Source organism: Ictidomys tridecemlineatus, chromosome 6 (genome assembly GCF_052094955.1).
Source record: "Ictidomys tridecemlineatus isolate mIctTri1 chromosome 6, mIctTri1.hap1, whole genome shotgun sequence".
NCBI classification, from domain to species: Eukaryota; Metazoa; Chordata; class Mammalia; order Rodentia; family Sciuridae; genus Ictidomys; species Ictidomys tridecemlineatus.
Genome location: NC_135482.1, coordinates 162,945,614 through 162,956,760, shown reverse-complemented (window position 1 = coordinate 162,956,760; position 11,147 = coordinate 162,945,614). Strand labels below are relative to the sequence as shown.

The window sequence follows — 11,147 nt, the reverse complement described above, 5'->3', positions numbered from 1 at the left end:
CTAAATAGCCCTATCTTAAACCAACGCAGAATTAACCGACCCTAAATCCAGTTGCCAGGAGCAAGCCTTTATTTAGCACCCACTGGATACAGAGCACCACACAAGACGAGGTTTTCAGTGCATATAATAAATATACGTGTACACAACATAAATACATATATTAAATTATAACTTAAAATTAATAGAAGCATAAAAATTAATTTGCTGCAGAATTAAAGGAAAACTTCTGCAGGTCTTGAACTTGGTGAAGGTTTCTAAGCTGCAAATGCAAAATTGGGGTAACAAAAAATGTAATTTCGACAGTCTTGACAAGTATGAATGTATTATAGAAGAATGTCATGGGGGTTGGGGGCAGAGGTGTTGCAAATGGGAAATGAGCAGACCCTAGGCACACGATTTTTTTTTTTTTTTTTGGCTTTTCCCACAGGAGGTTAGAGAAGTATGCCTTGCCAGGCAGAAAAGAAAACCCTTGAGCCCACAGGATTTCTCAGCAAAACAGCTGAGGCATGGTAAAGCCATCCAGGAACCTTTTCTCTCTTTCAGACTGCAATGTTCTCTTAACTCTGAAGAAAGCCCTATAATGTTAAGGGACAAAACAAACAGAAGGAAAATAAACAAAGCTGAGAGGACAGAGAATATGTAAGAAAAAAATAAGACATATGAATGCATGTATATGTATGTATATGCACACACACAAAAATATAAAATACTGCAACATGGGCCAATACAGGATGTTATAAAGAATATTAAAAGAAAAAAAGAGAATTCTTACAAATTAAAAATGAGACCATAAAAATCAAAAGGACTCTTCAGTACCTTCTAGGATACTGAAAAAGCAGGAAGACAGAGCTGGAAATTAAGAGAACAGTAGAAAGAAAACCGGAGAACCAATACTGGAGATCTAACATTTTGGTAACAGGAATTCCAAAAAGAGATGAGAAAGTCTTCAAGAAATGGTTTCTGTACTGAAAAACAAGGTTTTAAGATGAAAAGATCTCATCAAACACCAGTAGAAGGATGAAAATGGACTCTGACCAGAGACAAACACTGGGACAAAATTAATCCTATAACTTCAAGAGAGGTAAAAATTCTATACCCTGCCGAAAATAGCAATCAAGAAAATAAAATGAAGACATTTCAAAGTGCAGAGTCTCAAAACATTTACTTCTTATCTTCTTCAAAAGTTACTGGTGTCAGGTGTAGTGGCATGTATCTATAATCCCAGCCACCTAGGAGGTTGAGGCAGGAGGACTGCAAGTTTGGGGCCAGCCTGGGCAACTTAGTGAAACCTTTTTCAAAAATAAAAAATAAAAAGGGCTGGCGATATAGTTCAGTGGTAAAGTGTACCTGGGTTTAATCCCGAGTCCAAAAAACAAAAGTAACAAGCTATTGGAGGCTATGCTTCACCAACATAAAAGAGTAGACTAAGGAAAGGGAAACTAGAAACAGATCTGACATGAGAGACAAAGCAAATCTCTAGGGTACTGAAGTGAGATGCTAGCTGTAAAATAATCGAGAATGAAGCAGATCACAATTTCTGGAGAAACTTCTCAAAGAGGATAAAACTGATAGAATATTTCAGGTTTATGAATGTTAGATGGACTCCTAAAGCAGATCTTAAGGAAATACTGGCTGATCTATAATATTTCCTGCACAAAAATATTTGACTAAACTTCTCACTTTATTTTAGCATACTGCCTAAAATTCCTGCATCTTTATTGTAAATACACAGATTTCTCAACTTGACTCATCTGTCTATAGACAACTGGGTTTTAATTTTTTGGCTACTTTTCCTAGTTCTTGGTTTCCCAAGTTCAATTTTCATCTGGTTCAATATTTTTAAGAAACTGGGTCCCAACTTAAAATAGATTTGTTTGAAAGGTAATCAAACTAAACCCCAAATCAAGTAACACAACAAAAAGACATAAACCCCTCAAAAAAGAAATCCCTTCCTATCTCCCATAATGAGGACTGAACCCAGGGGAGCTTTACCATTGAGCTACATCTCAATCCTTTTTAATTTCTGACAGAGTCTTACCCAGTTGCTTAGTCTAGCCTTGAACTTGTGTTCCTCCTGCTTCGGTCTCCATTTAATTACTCCTTTTCAAATTAATAGTACCACCTGGTTCTTAGGAGAAGTTCCTAGGAGTTAAATGTACTTTTTCTGGAAGGGATAAAATTAATTTTTGATTCTTGGAGCTTCACAGTCCCCTTTTCCACTAGATGATCAGGGTTAGCCTACAGCAAAGTAGTTAACTTCCCCTTTTTTCTACAAAAACAACCAACCATGCCCAGGATATACCAAGAGGCTGTTTTAGACTCTGAAGCTCAAAATTGTTATTTTGTTATATTTTTGATGTGAAATTTTGCCCAGGATAATTCCTTCTAGTTTCAAGGTTTCTTTTACTTATAGTTTTATTCTCTTTAGAACAAAATATTCAATTTTCTCTAAGTTTCTATTCCGCTTATCTTGTCTGCATTGAAGGAGTGAAGGGAAACTGGAAAAGAGGATTAATCTCAAAGAGTTGAATCAAAGAATTTGTCAAGGGCCAGGGATATAGCTCAGCTGGTGTAGTGCTTGCCTCTCATGCACAAGGCCCTGGGTCCAATCCCTAGTACCACACTCAAAAAACAAAAACACCAAAGAGTTTGTCAGAAACTTAACTTACTGAAGAGTCTCTCCTCCCCAAATGATTGATGGGACAGTTTCATGGAGCCAGATATAGTCTCTCTTAACAAGTATTAAAATACTTGGGAGAATTGGGGGTGTGTGTGTGTGTCAGTGGTGCAGCACTGGCCAAGCAGGCATGAGGCCTAGCACTAGGGGTAAAAAACAAAAACTGCACACCTTGGAAGTATAAAATTAGTTCTCACATATCCCTCAGGTTCTGTTGCCCACCTTGTAGCCTATAATGATGTGCCAGGAATTAAACATCAATTTTGTAAGTAGATGCGAAATTTGGTCCTTGCAGGTATAAACTAAATAATAGTGATTAAAAAAGTAACTTAGAAACTACTGAATTCTATTTTTCTTAATATACAATTTGTAAATAAGTTATAAATTATACAGTGATATTTCATATAAAATATACATTTCCATTGTACTCAAGTAAAGTTGAACAGCAGTAAAAACAAGGATAGCCTGTGCATATGAAAATGTTCTTATTTTGAGTCTGGAATTTAATCAAATAAAATAGAAATACAATATGAATCCTAAAAAAAGAAAAAGTTGAGAATTACCTTGGTGTACAGCAACCTACATTAATTCCACTGATGACTGAGGATTCTTTTGTATGGCTCCAATTTGAGCCTTATCTAACTTCATGAACAGGCATTAGTTACATTTTTATAATATTTTTTTCCTACACTTATTAACCCCACATTGACAGAGTATTTCTTTGTCAGGCATAGTCCCAGCTTCATAACCATAATCCCACGTTAGTTCTGTTCTTGCTTTCACATACCTAGAAAGTAGAAATGAAAAATAATCATAACTACCTTAAATAACTATCAAATGAATCAAAATTGAATGTCAATTTACACATTAACATCAATAACCATCTTAATAATATGATCTATTTTCTCTCCCTAGCATCCATCAGTTAGGAATGATTTATTTTTAATATTTATTTTTTAGTTGTAGTTAGATATGTATTTATTTACTTATCTATCTATCTATCTATCTATCTATCTATCTATCTATCTATCTACTTATTTATTTATTTTGCTGAGGATCGAACCCAGGGCCTCACATGTGCTAGGCGAGCACTCTACCGCTGAGCCACAATCCCAGCCCCAGTAATGATCTTTTATTAAGAACAATTATTGGGGGTGCGGTTGTGGCTCAGCAGTAGAACACTCGCCTAGCATGTGCGGAGGCACTGGGTTCGATCCTCAGTACCACATAAAAATAAATAAATAAAATTAAGGTATTATGTCCAACTACAACTAAGACAAAATATTAAAAAAAAAAAGAATGATTATTTGATTATTTCATATCTACTAAAATCCTAAGAAAGAAGGAATCTGTTAGTATCCATGAGGGAGGAAGCGTGTTTTGCAAATGTGAATCTATGTAAAGTAACAGATTGGGGACAATTATAAGATAAAGAAGATATAGCACTTTTTGTCATTCATCTCCCTCAACTGAATTGGGTGAGATCTTAAAACCTATCATTAATTAATACTAAGTGAGAACAGAATAGAAATTTCAAGTGTTCAAAATTTTATTGACTAGGAAGAGTTTAGGATAATTGAATATTCCAGGATACCAGATATTTGGGGCTATATTACACATCTTTATATATTTTCTATGGTTATTTTTAAAATCATAATTTCAGAATTAAATCATAACAGCAAAATCAATTTCAAACCTGTTGGTGAAGAATGCCACCAATGGAAAATTTCTGTCACGTGTTTCTACAAAAACATTCTGTACCAAGAGATTTGGGCAACAACTATGCTGTTAAAAACAAACAAACAAACAAACAAACAAACAAACAAAAACACAGAGATTAGATATAGCACAAAGTTTGCTACCTTGTGTTTTGCACTATTAGAATACCATTCTGTTTCCAACGCATCTCACTGATTTTTTCTTTTTTCTTTATTACTATATAAAATACTAAAAAAGTTCATGACAGTACTATTAATAGAAACCCATGCAGAAAAGCCCTGTTTTGACATTCTGATATCCTGGTGATAGAAATGCAAAATGTATTCAAAAAAGTGAGTAATTTGTCAATATTTATCATCACTATAAATGCACTTATCTTTTGATTCAACAAATTCATATTTAAAAATGTATTCTACAGGTTACTCTGCATATGTATGTATGCATGTATAAGATTATTCATGCAGCATTGGTTTTAACAGTAAAAGTTTGGAAATAATGCTAATGTTTGCCTATACTTTGGTACATTGATATAATGCAATTCTATGTAGCTATGAACAAAACCATGCAAACCAAAGAAATGAGGTGCTCTCTCTGTGTACTGATATGGAAAGATCTCCAATATATAGTGTTAATTCAAAAAGCAAAATATAAAACAGTGAATATGCTATCCTGTCTGTAAAAAGGAGGGAACAAACAATACACATATATTTACTCATATTTGCAGAAAAATACCAGAAGAAAGCACAAAAAAGATGTCATAACTTTTTATAGTCAACTTTATGACTATTTTAGAAAGTGGAGTGGAGGCAGGTAAATGGGAGCAGAATACTTCTCAAGGTAGGGCTTTTTGAATTATTTTTTAAAGCAAAGTTTTCACAAAAAGTTTAAAATGAAGACTCTTTATAGGAATAGTACGTATGAAAATAATTTACTTTTTCATAAAATAATTACTTAATAACTTTTACATCCTAGTAAAAAATACCGCCTTAGAAGAGGAGTCGTGTAAGCAGTTGATTCTCTGCTGAACAAAACCATTTATCTTCATTCTAAGGTTTCTAACATGATGATACTCTTTTTATATTACCACCATTCTCATACTGTTCAGGTGCCCATTAGCTGTCATCTCAGCACACTTATGAATCAAAAAATTCTCAAGAGATCAAATCCCTACAATGTTCTGTGGAATGTCTGGCATTATTTAATTTCAATGATTACTTCCTGCCCATACATTTTTTTTTTTTTAACTTGAGCAGATAGACAGAAACCTCTGGTATGTTTTTTACACACTATTTCTTAGTGTTTTTTTTCTTTTTTTTTTTTTTAAAGCAAATGTTTGGTATGTGTTAGGTAGTCGGAAACACTTTATATTAATTCATTTAATCCTCATAATATACTAATAGTTATTATTATCCCCTATTACAAAGATAGGAAATGAGGCAGCAAGAACTTGAGTAACATGCCATGAACACCCAAGTTGGGTGCTGGACTTCTAACGCAGGTTGTCTAGCTTTAGGACTGTCTGTTTTTTTTGTTTTTTTTTAATTTTTAATATTTATTTCTTTTCTAGTTCTCGGCAGATGCAACATCTTTGTTTGTATGTGGTGCTGAGGATCGAACCCGGGCCGCACGCATGCCAGGCAAGTGCGCTACCGCTTGAGCCACATCCCCAGCCCCAGGACTGTCTGTTAATCATATTACCCTTATGATTTTTTAAAGCATGTGAAAAAAAGTTGTTTAGAAATATGCATCTCAGTCCCTATACTCACATTAAGGAAACGGCCCACATTTCCTTCTTTTGTGGCATCCAGTAAAAAAACATTGCTTTTACTGGACTTCATTAGAGAATCAGACGAAGTATTCTTGGTATCACATGTCAACTCTTCATCATGATAAACCTGCTGGTTTTTACACACTGGAGATTTTTCCTCTTGGGGCTTTTTTATTTGAACCTCAAATTCTTTAACATTTTCATTATCCAATGTGGTTGCTTGGTCACATCTGCCCCCTGGCAGAGTTTCTTCTCTACATGTAGTCATATCTATTACATCTGATTCAATCAGCTGATTGTCCTCAGAATCTTCAACTTGGTTGAATCTTGAGTTCTCTAATAGATATTGTCAAGAAAGAATTGTCAGAAAATTTACTTGGTTGAACAATGGTGATGAGATTAACAATATTAATTAGATGCTACCTGTTATCATTATCATTAATCTTTACAATGTATTAAGGTAGGTAGTTTCAATTTACAAATGAAACTTTTGAGTCTTAGTTGGGTAAAGAGATTTGCCTGACTCATAATAATGAGAATTTGGGTAACAAACTCAAATATGTTTGGCTCCTGCCTTCTTTCTACTACACAGCAATGACTATGAATCTACAAGTTGCTTCCACATTACCATGTTTAATCTCTAACAAACTTTCTTTTCTTTAACTCTGGAATTTGCATTTAAATGTAACAGAATGGAGGTTTAAGAAGCACTCTAGGCTTTTATGTGCCAATGAAAGGCCTGAGAAGTCCCCTTCAGAATCAGAATCACCCTCTACAAATCCCAATAGCAACAAGTATGTACCAACCACCAGGGATTGGTACATATTAAGTTTGGTGTTTTGCTAGATGACCACTCAATAATTACACTTTTACAAATAATGATAATTCAAAAGTAGAGAACTAATTAACATCCAATAATGGATTTTTTTAGAGTATTCAAAAGTATGAATGCATGTAGGATGGTGTAAGTAAAATCACTTATTAAACAAACAAATAAACAAAAAAGTCACTGTATCATCTAAGTCAATCATATAACAAAATTACATTTTGGCCAAAATGTCATAGAAGCCAAGATTAAATTGTGGTTACCAGAACCTGGTGTGGGGTGAAGGGCACAGAGAGAAGATGGCTAACAAATTTGTGGGTGCAGCTGGATAAGAGGAATAACTTCTCATGTTCTACACAGTGCAGGATAATTTTGGTGAACAATAATTAAGTGTATATTTCAAAATAGCTAGTAGAAAGGATTTTTAATGTTTCCAATACAAAAAAATGATGTCTGAGGTGACAGTATACCAATCACCCTGATCTGATTATTACACATTGTGTACAAGTATTGAATGTCAAACTGTACCCCATAAATATGTATTTTTAACATGTTAATTAAAAATAAAAACTTGTTGAAAATAAATTATATTTTTTTTAAAAATTAAGACTCTTCGGGGTGGAGTTGTGGCTCAGTGGTACAGTGCTTACCTAGCATCTATGAGGCACTGGATTCAATTCTCAGCACCATACATAAATAAATGAATAAAATAAAGGTCCGTCAACTAAACTATATATATAAAAAATCTAAAAAAAAAAAATTAAGGCTCTTATTTCAATCATTATTGTTGTGGTTGCCATCCTACAATATCTTTTAATCAAAGGTTACTTATAAGCCATAATAATTATATAACTATATTTGGACTGCCTGCTTATATGCACTATAGACATCAATGATAATGACAAAAGAATCAGAAGCAATAGTATTCATTATGGCTCACATGCATTAAATGTTGGAATGTAATACATAAAAATGCCCTTTCTTGATAGAACTTTTTTTTTTTTTAAAGCTTCAGGAGTTTTTTGTTAACCTTTATTTTTATTTGTTTTTATTTATTATTTTTTGAGAGAGAGAGAGAGAGAGAGAGAAATTTTTTAATATTTATTTTTTAGTTTTCGGTGGACACAACATCTTTATTTTTATGTGGTGCCGAGGATCAAACTCAGCACCTCGCACGTGCTAGCGAGCGCTCTACTTCTGAACCACAGCCTCAGCCCCTTGATAGGACTTTTCTACCAAGGCGCTGCCATGCCTCTTCCAATTTCTATCCTTTAATAGGTGGGGATTTAGGCTTGCAGATGCAAGGAGGCTCAAAGAAGAGGCAGCAATGGCTGTTCAGTTCTTCAAAAAGGACTCTCTCTCAGTAATGTCTCCTTACTGTGGGATCCATTGAAACATAAAAGTACCAAAACCCAGTTTTTGGTACTTAATATTATATAATTGTAATATTCACCATGGCAGAGACTGGTAATTCTGAAAGACAAGCACTCATCAGCATTTTAGCCCTTTGCTAGACATATTTGTCATCCTCTATAGTGGTGTTGGCTAGACTACTGCAAAAGAGTGATGTGTCTTTATTTTTAAGACTTCAAAAGAAAGAGTGTCTCCTTTAAACAAACAATGGTTACAAAGCCACAAACACCACCTGTGGACCATGAAGAGTCAGAATTGTCCACCTTACTCCTACTGCCATGCATCAAGTCAATGTTGGCAACAAGATCAGAGGTCAGCAAATGTTTTCTGTAAAGGGGCAAACAGCAAATACTTCAGGCTTTGCCAGAGTCTACTGTGAATCTGTGGGTGTAATGTGAAAGTAGAAACAATATGTAAATGAATGATTGTAGAACTTTATTTACTGACAATGAAATTTTAATTTTCAAGTGTCATAAAATATTTACCTTTTGATTTTTTCCAACTATTTTAATGTAAAAATCATTCTTTCACAGCCTACACACATATATAGGTAGTAGGCCTGTATAAACCACAGGTGGCCAATATTTTATCTAAACAAATAGTAACTTTGATCACAAATGCAGCATGTTTGCTATGAAATCTAAGAAAATGAGCCACAGATTATTGAACAAGAGAGAGACAAATAGGCAGATGAGAGATAATGATAAAGTGAAACATAGCCTACTTTGTGCTCCCCTGGTTTTAGAGTTCACATGTGCTTGGGCTGGTTTAAATCCATCATTATCTTCTGAGGTGGCAGACTCTAAAGAAACAAATCCCTTAAAGGAAAATAAGAGATATCTTTACTTCCTAGGTTAGGAAAAAGTATTCAGCAGTTAGGTCTCATCAAATGTCAATTTTCATAGGCTACACGTATTAGTTAATTTTGAAAAGCTTCACAATTAAGATTATAAGAATCTTTAGACTAATGGAGCCAATGTGTGTTACCCCTTCTCAAAATGTTCTATTTCTAGGCACTTTTTAAAGGTATAGCTATGAAGACTTTCAGAACATTCTCTGGATTTTAATAAATCCAATACATCTTTCTGTACTTATCAATTCAAATCATCCTTCATAACTGAGATAAGTGCTGTGTAAGATTATAATTTGGCTTCAACTGTAAATTGTGCAAGGATTAAAAATATACTGGCTAGTTTCCACCTCAAAGAAAAGGTTAAAGAATTTTGTTTTTATGCATTGTAGCCAATGGAGTCCCCTTAAATGTGATGCTTTCAACAGAAGGGTGTATGTTTAGCTCAGCACACAACTAATTGCTCAATAAGTGCTGACCATTATTTTTTTCTCTTCAAGTTCATAGTACTTGAAATGTCAATATTTATTGAACACTTAGTTGAGTGCCAAGCATTGTGCTAGGAAAGTTTTCTGTTATTTTTCTCATTTAATCTTCAGAATTCTTGAGATAGATTCTATTATCTTCATTTTACAGATAAAAGGAAAGCACCCATGGAGATGTCTGCTAGCTAGTAAGCAGCAGAGCTGGAGGTTAAACTAGCATCAGAGCTGGAGATTACAACTACTGGCTTAATCTTTCCATAAACCATATGATACTGAGAAGGTTATTACTGTATTGTTACTAGGCAGAGGGCAAGTATTTGTACACATAGATCCAAGTTTTTATTTTTCACCAACAAGCCCTATTGTAAGCTATCATTTTGTCTGTCTCTGTTCTTTTTCCTAGATCTTTTTCTTCTTCCAAGTTTCAGTCTGACTAGTCTTCTCAGCTCAATTTGAAAAGTATATCCTCAGGCTACCATGTAAAACAATGCTTTCTGGATGATTCTTTTATAAAATTGCAGCTCTTTTTTCTCTTGTATCTCAAAACAACTTTCTCTTTAATCTAAATTATTCCATCACTTTTCTTTTTTATATCACTATTAACTTAAAATTCTCCTCATATAGCTAAGTTGGAAATATGCAACTGCTATGAACAATACTAAGTAAATAAAATATGTCTTAAAACTTCAACAGCATACCATTGCAAAATAATACAAGAAATTCTACATAATATTAACTAACATAAACATTTTAAACTAAGTAAAGATAGAAATGTAAGATAACAGTTAATGGTCTCAGAAGGGCCCCATCTACATTTTCCAGTTTTTACCACCTTTTTCCCATTATGTGGAAAAATGGCTGTCTTGGATTTAGGACTTCTAATAACTGAATGATACTGAGTTCTTGAGATGTTGTTATAGTTCATCTCTCTGAAAGGGAAAAAAAAAGGTTATTTTGCATATCACTAAAAATTCTCTTTAGTGGACCTTAAAATGTACATAATATCAAAATTACATAAATATGCATTATTAATAATTAAATTAAGAACACCTCTAACTACCCTTCACTGGAGGAGAAAATTTATTTAAAAGTCAATAATTTTTTAGGGGGGAGGACTGGGGATTGAACTTAGGGACACTCAACCACTGAGCCACATCCCCAGCCCTATTTTGTATTTTATTTAGAGACAGGGTCTCACTGAGTTGCTTAGTGCCTCACTTTTGTTTATTTCTTTGTGGTGCAAGCAAGGCAAGCATTCTACCAACTGAGCTATATCCCCAGTCCTAGTGCTTCACTTTTACTGAGGCTGGCTTTGAATTCACAATCTTCCTGAGCTGCTGGGATTACAGGCATGCACCACTGAGCCTGACAAGTCAATAATTTTTGAGGTATGTTTAAAAAAAGAGAAT

General features: G+C 34.0%; 1 protein-coding gene across 5 annotated transcripts in view; it reads right to left on the bottom strand.

Annotated features, from left to right (window-relative positions):
- Positions 1–51: 51 nt before the first annotated feature.
- Setdb2 (SET domain bifurcated histone lysine methyltransferase 2) overlaps positions 52–11,147 on the bottom strand; it is a 43,780-nt gene continuing 32,684 nt past the window's right edge. For all 5 annotated transcript variants that reach the window (XM_021729761.3, XM_013360738.4, XM_021729760.3 and 2 more), the window contains 5 exons: positions 10,571–10,667; positions 9,128–9,221; positions 6,163–6,500; positions 4,374–4,462; positions 52–3,464 (listed from right to left, as the gene is read on the bottom strand). In XM_021729761.3, coding sequence (XP_021585436.2) covers positions 3,347–3,464; positions 4,374–4,462; positions 6,163–6,500; positions 9,128–9,221; positions 10,571–10,667 — 736 coding nt within the window. In that variant the 3' untranslated portion in view covers positions 52–3,346. The remainder of the gene's footprint in view (positions 3,465–4,373; positions 4,463–6,162; positions 6,501–9,127; positions 9,222–10,570; positions 10,668–11,147) is intronic.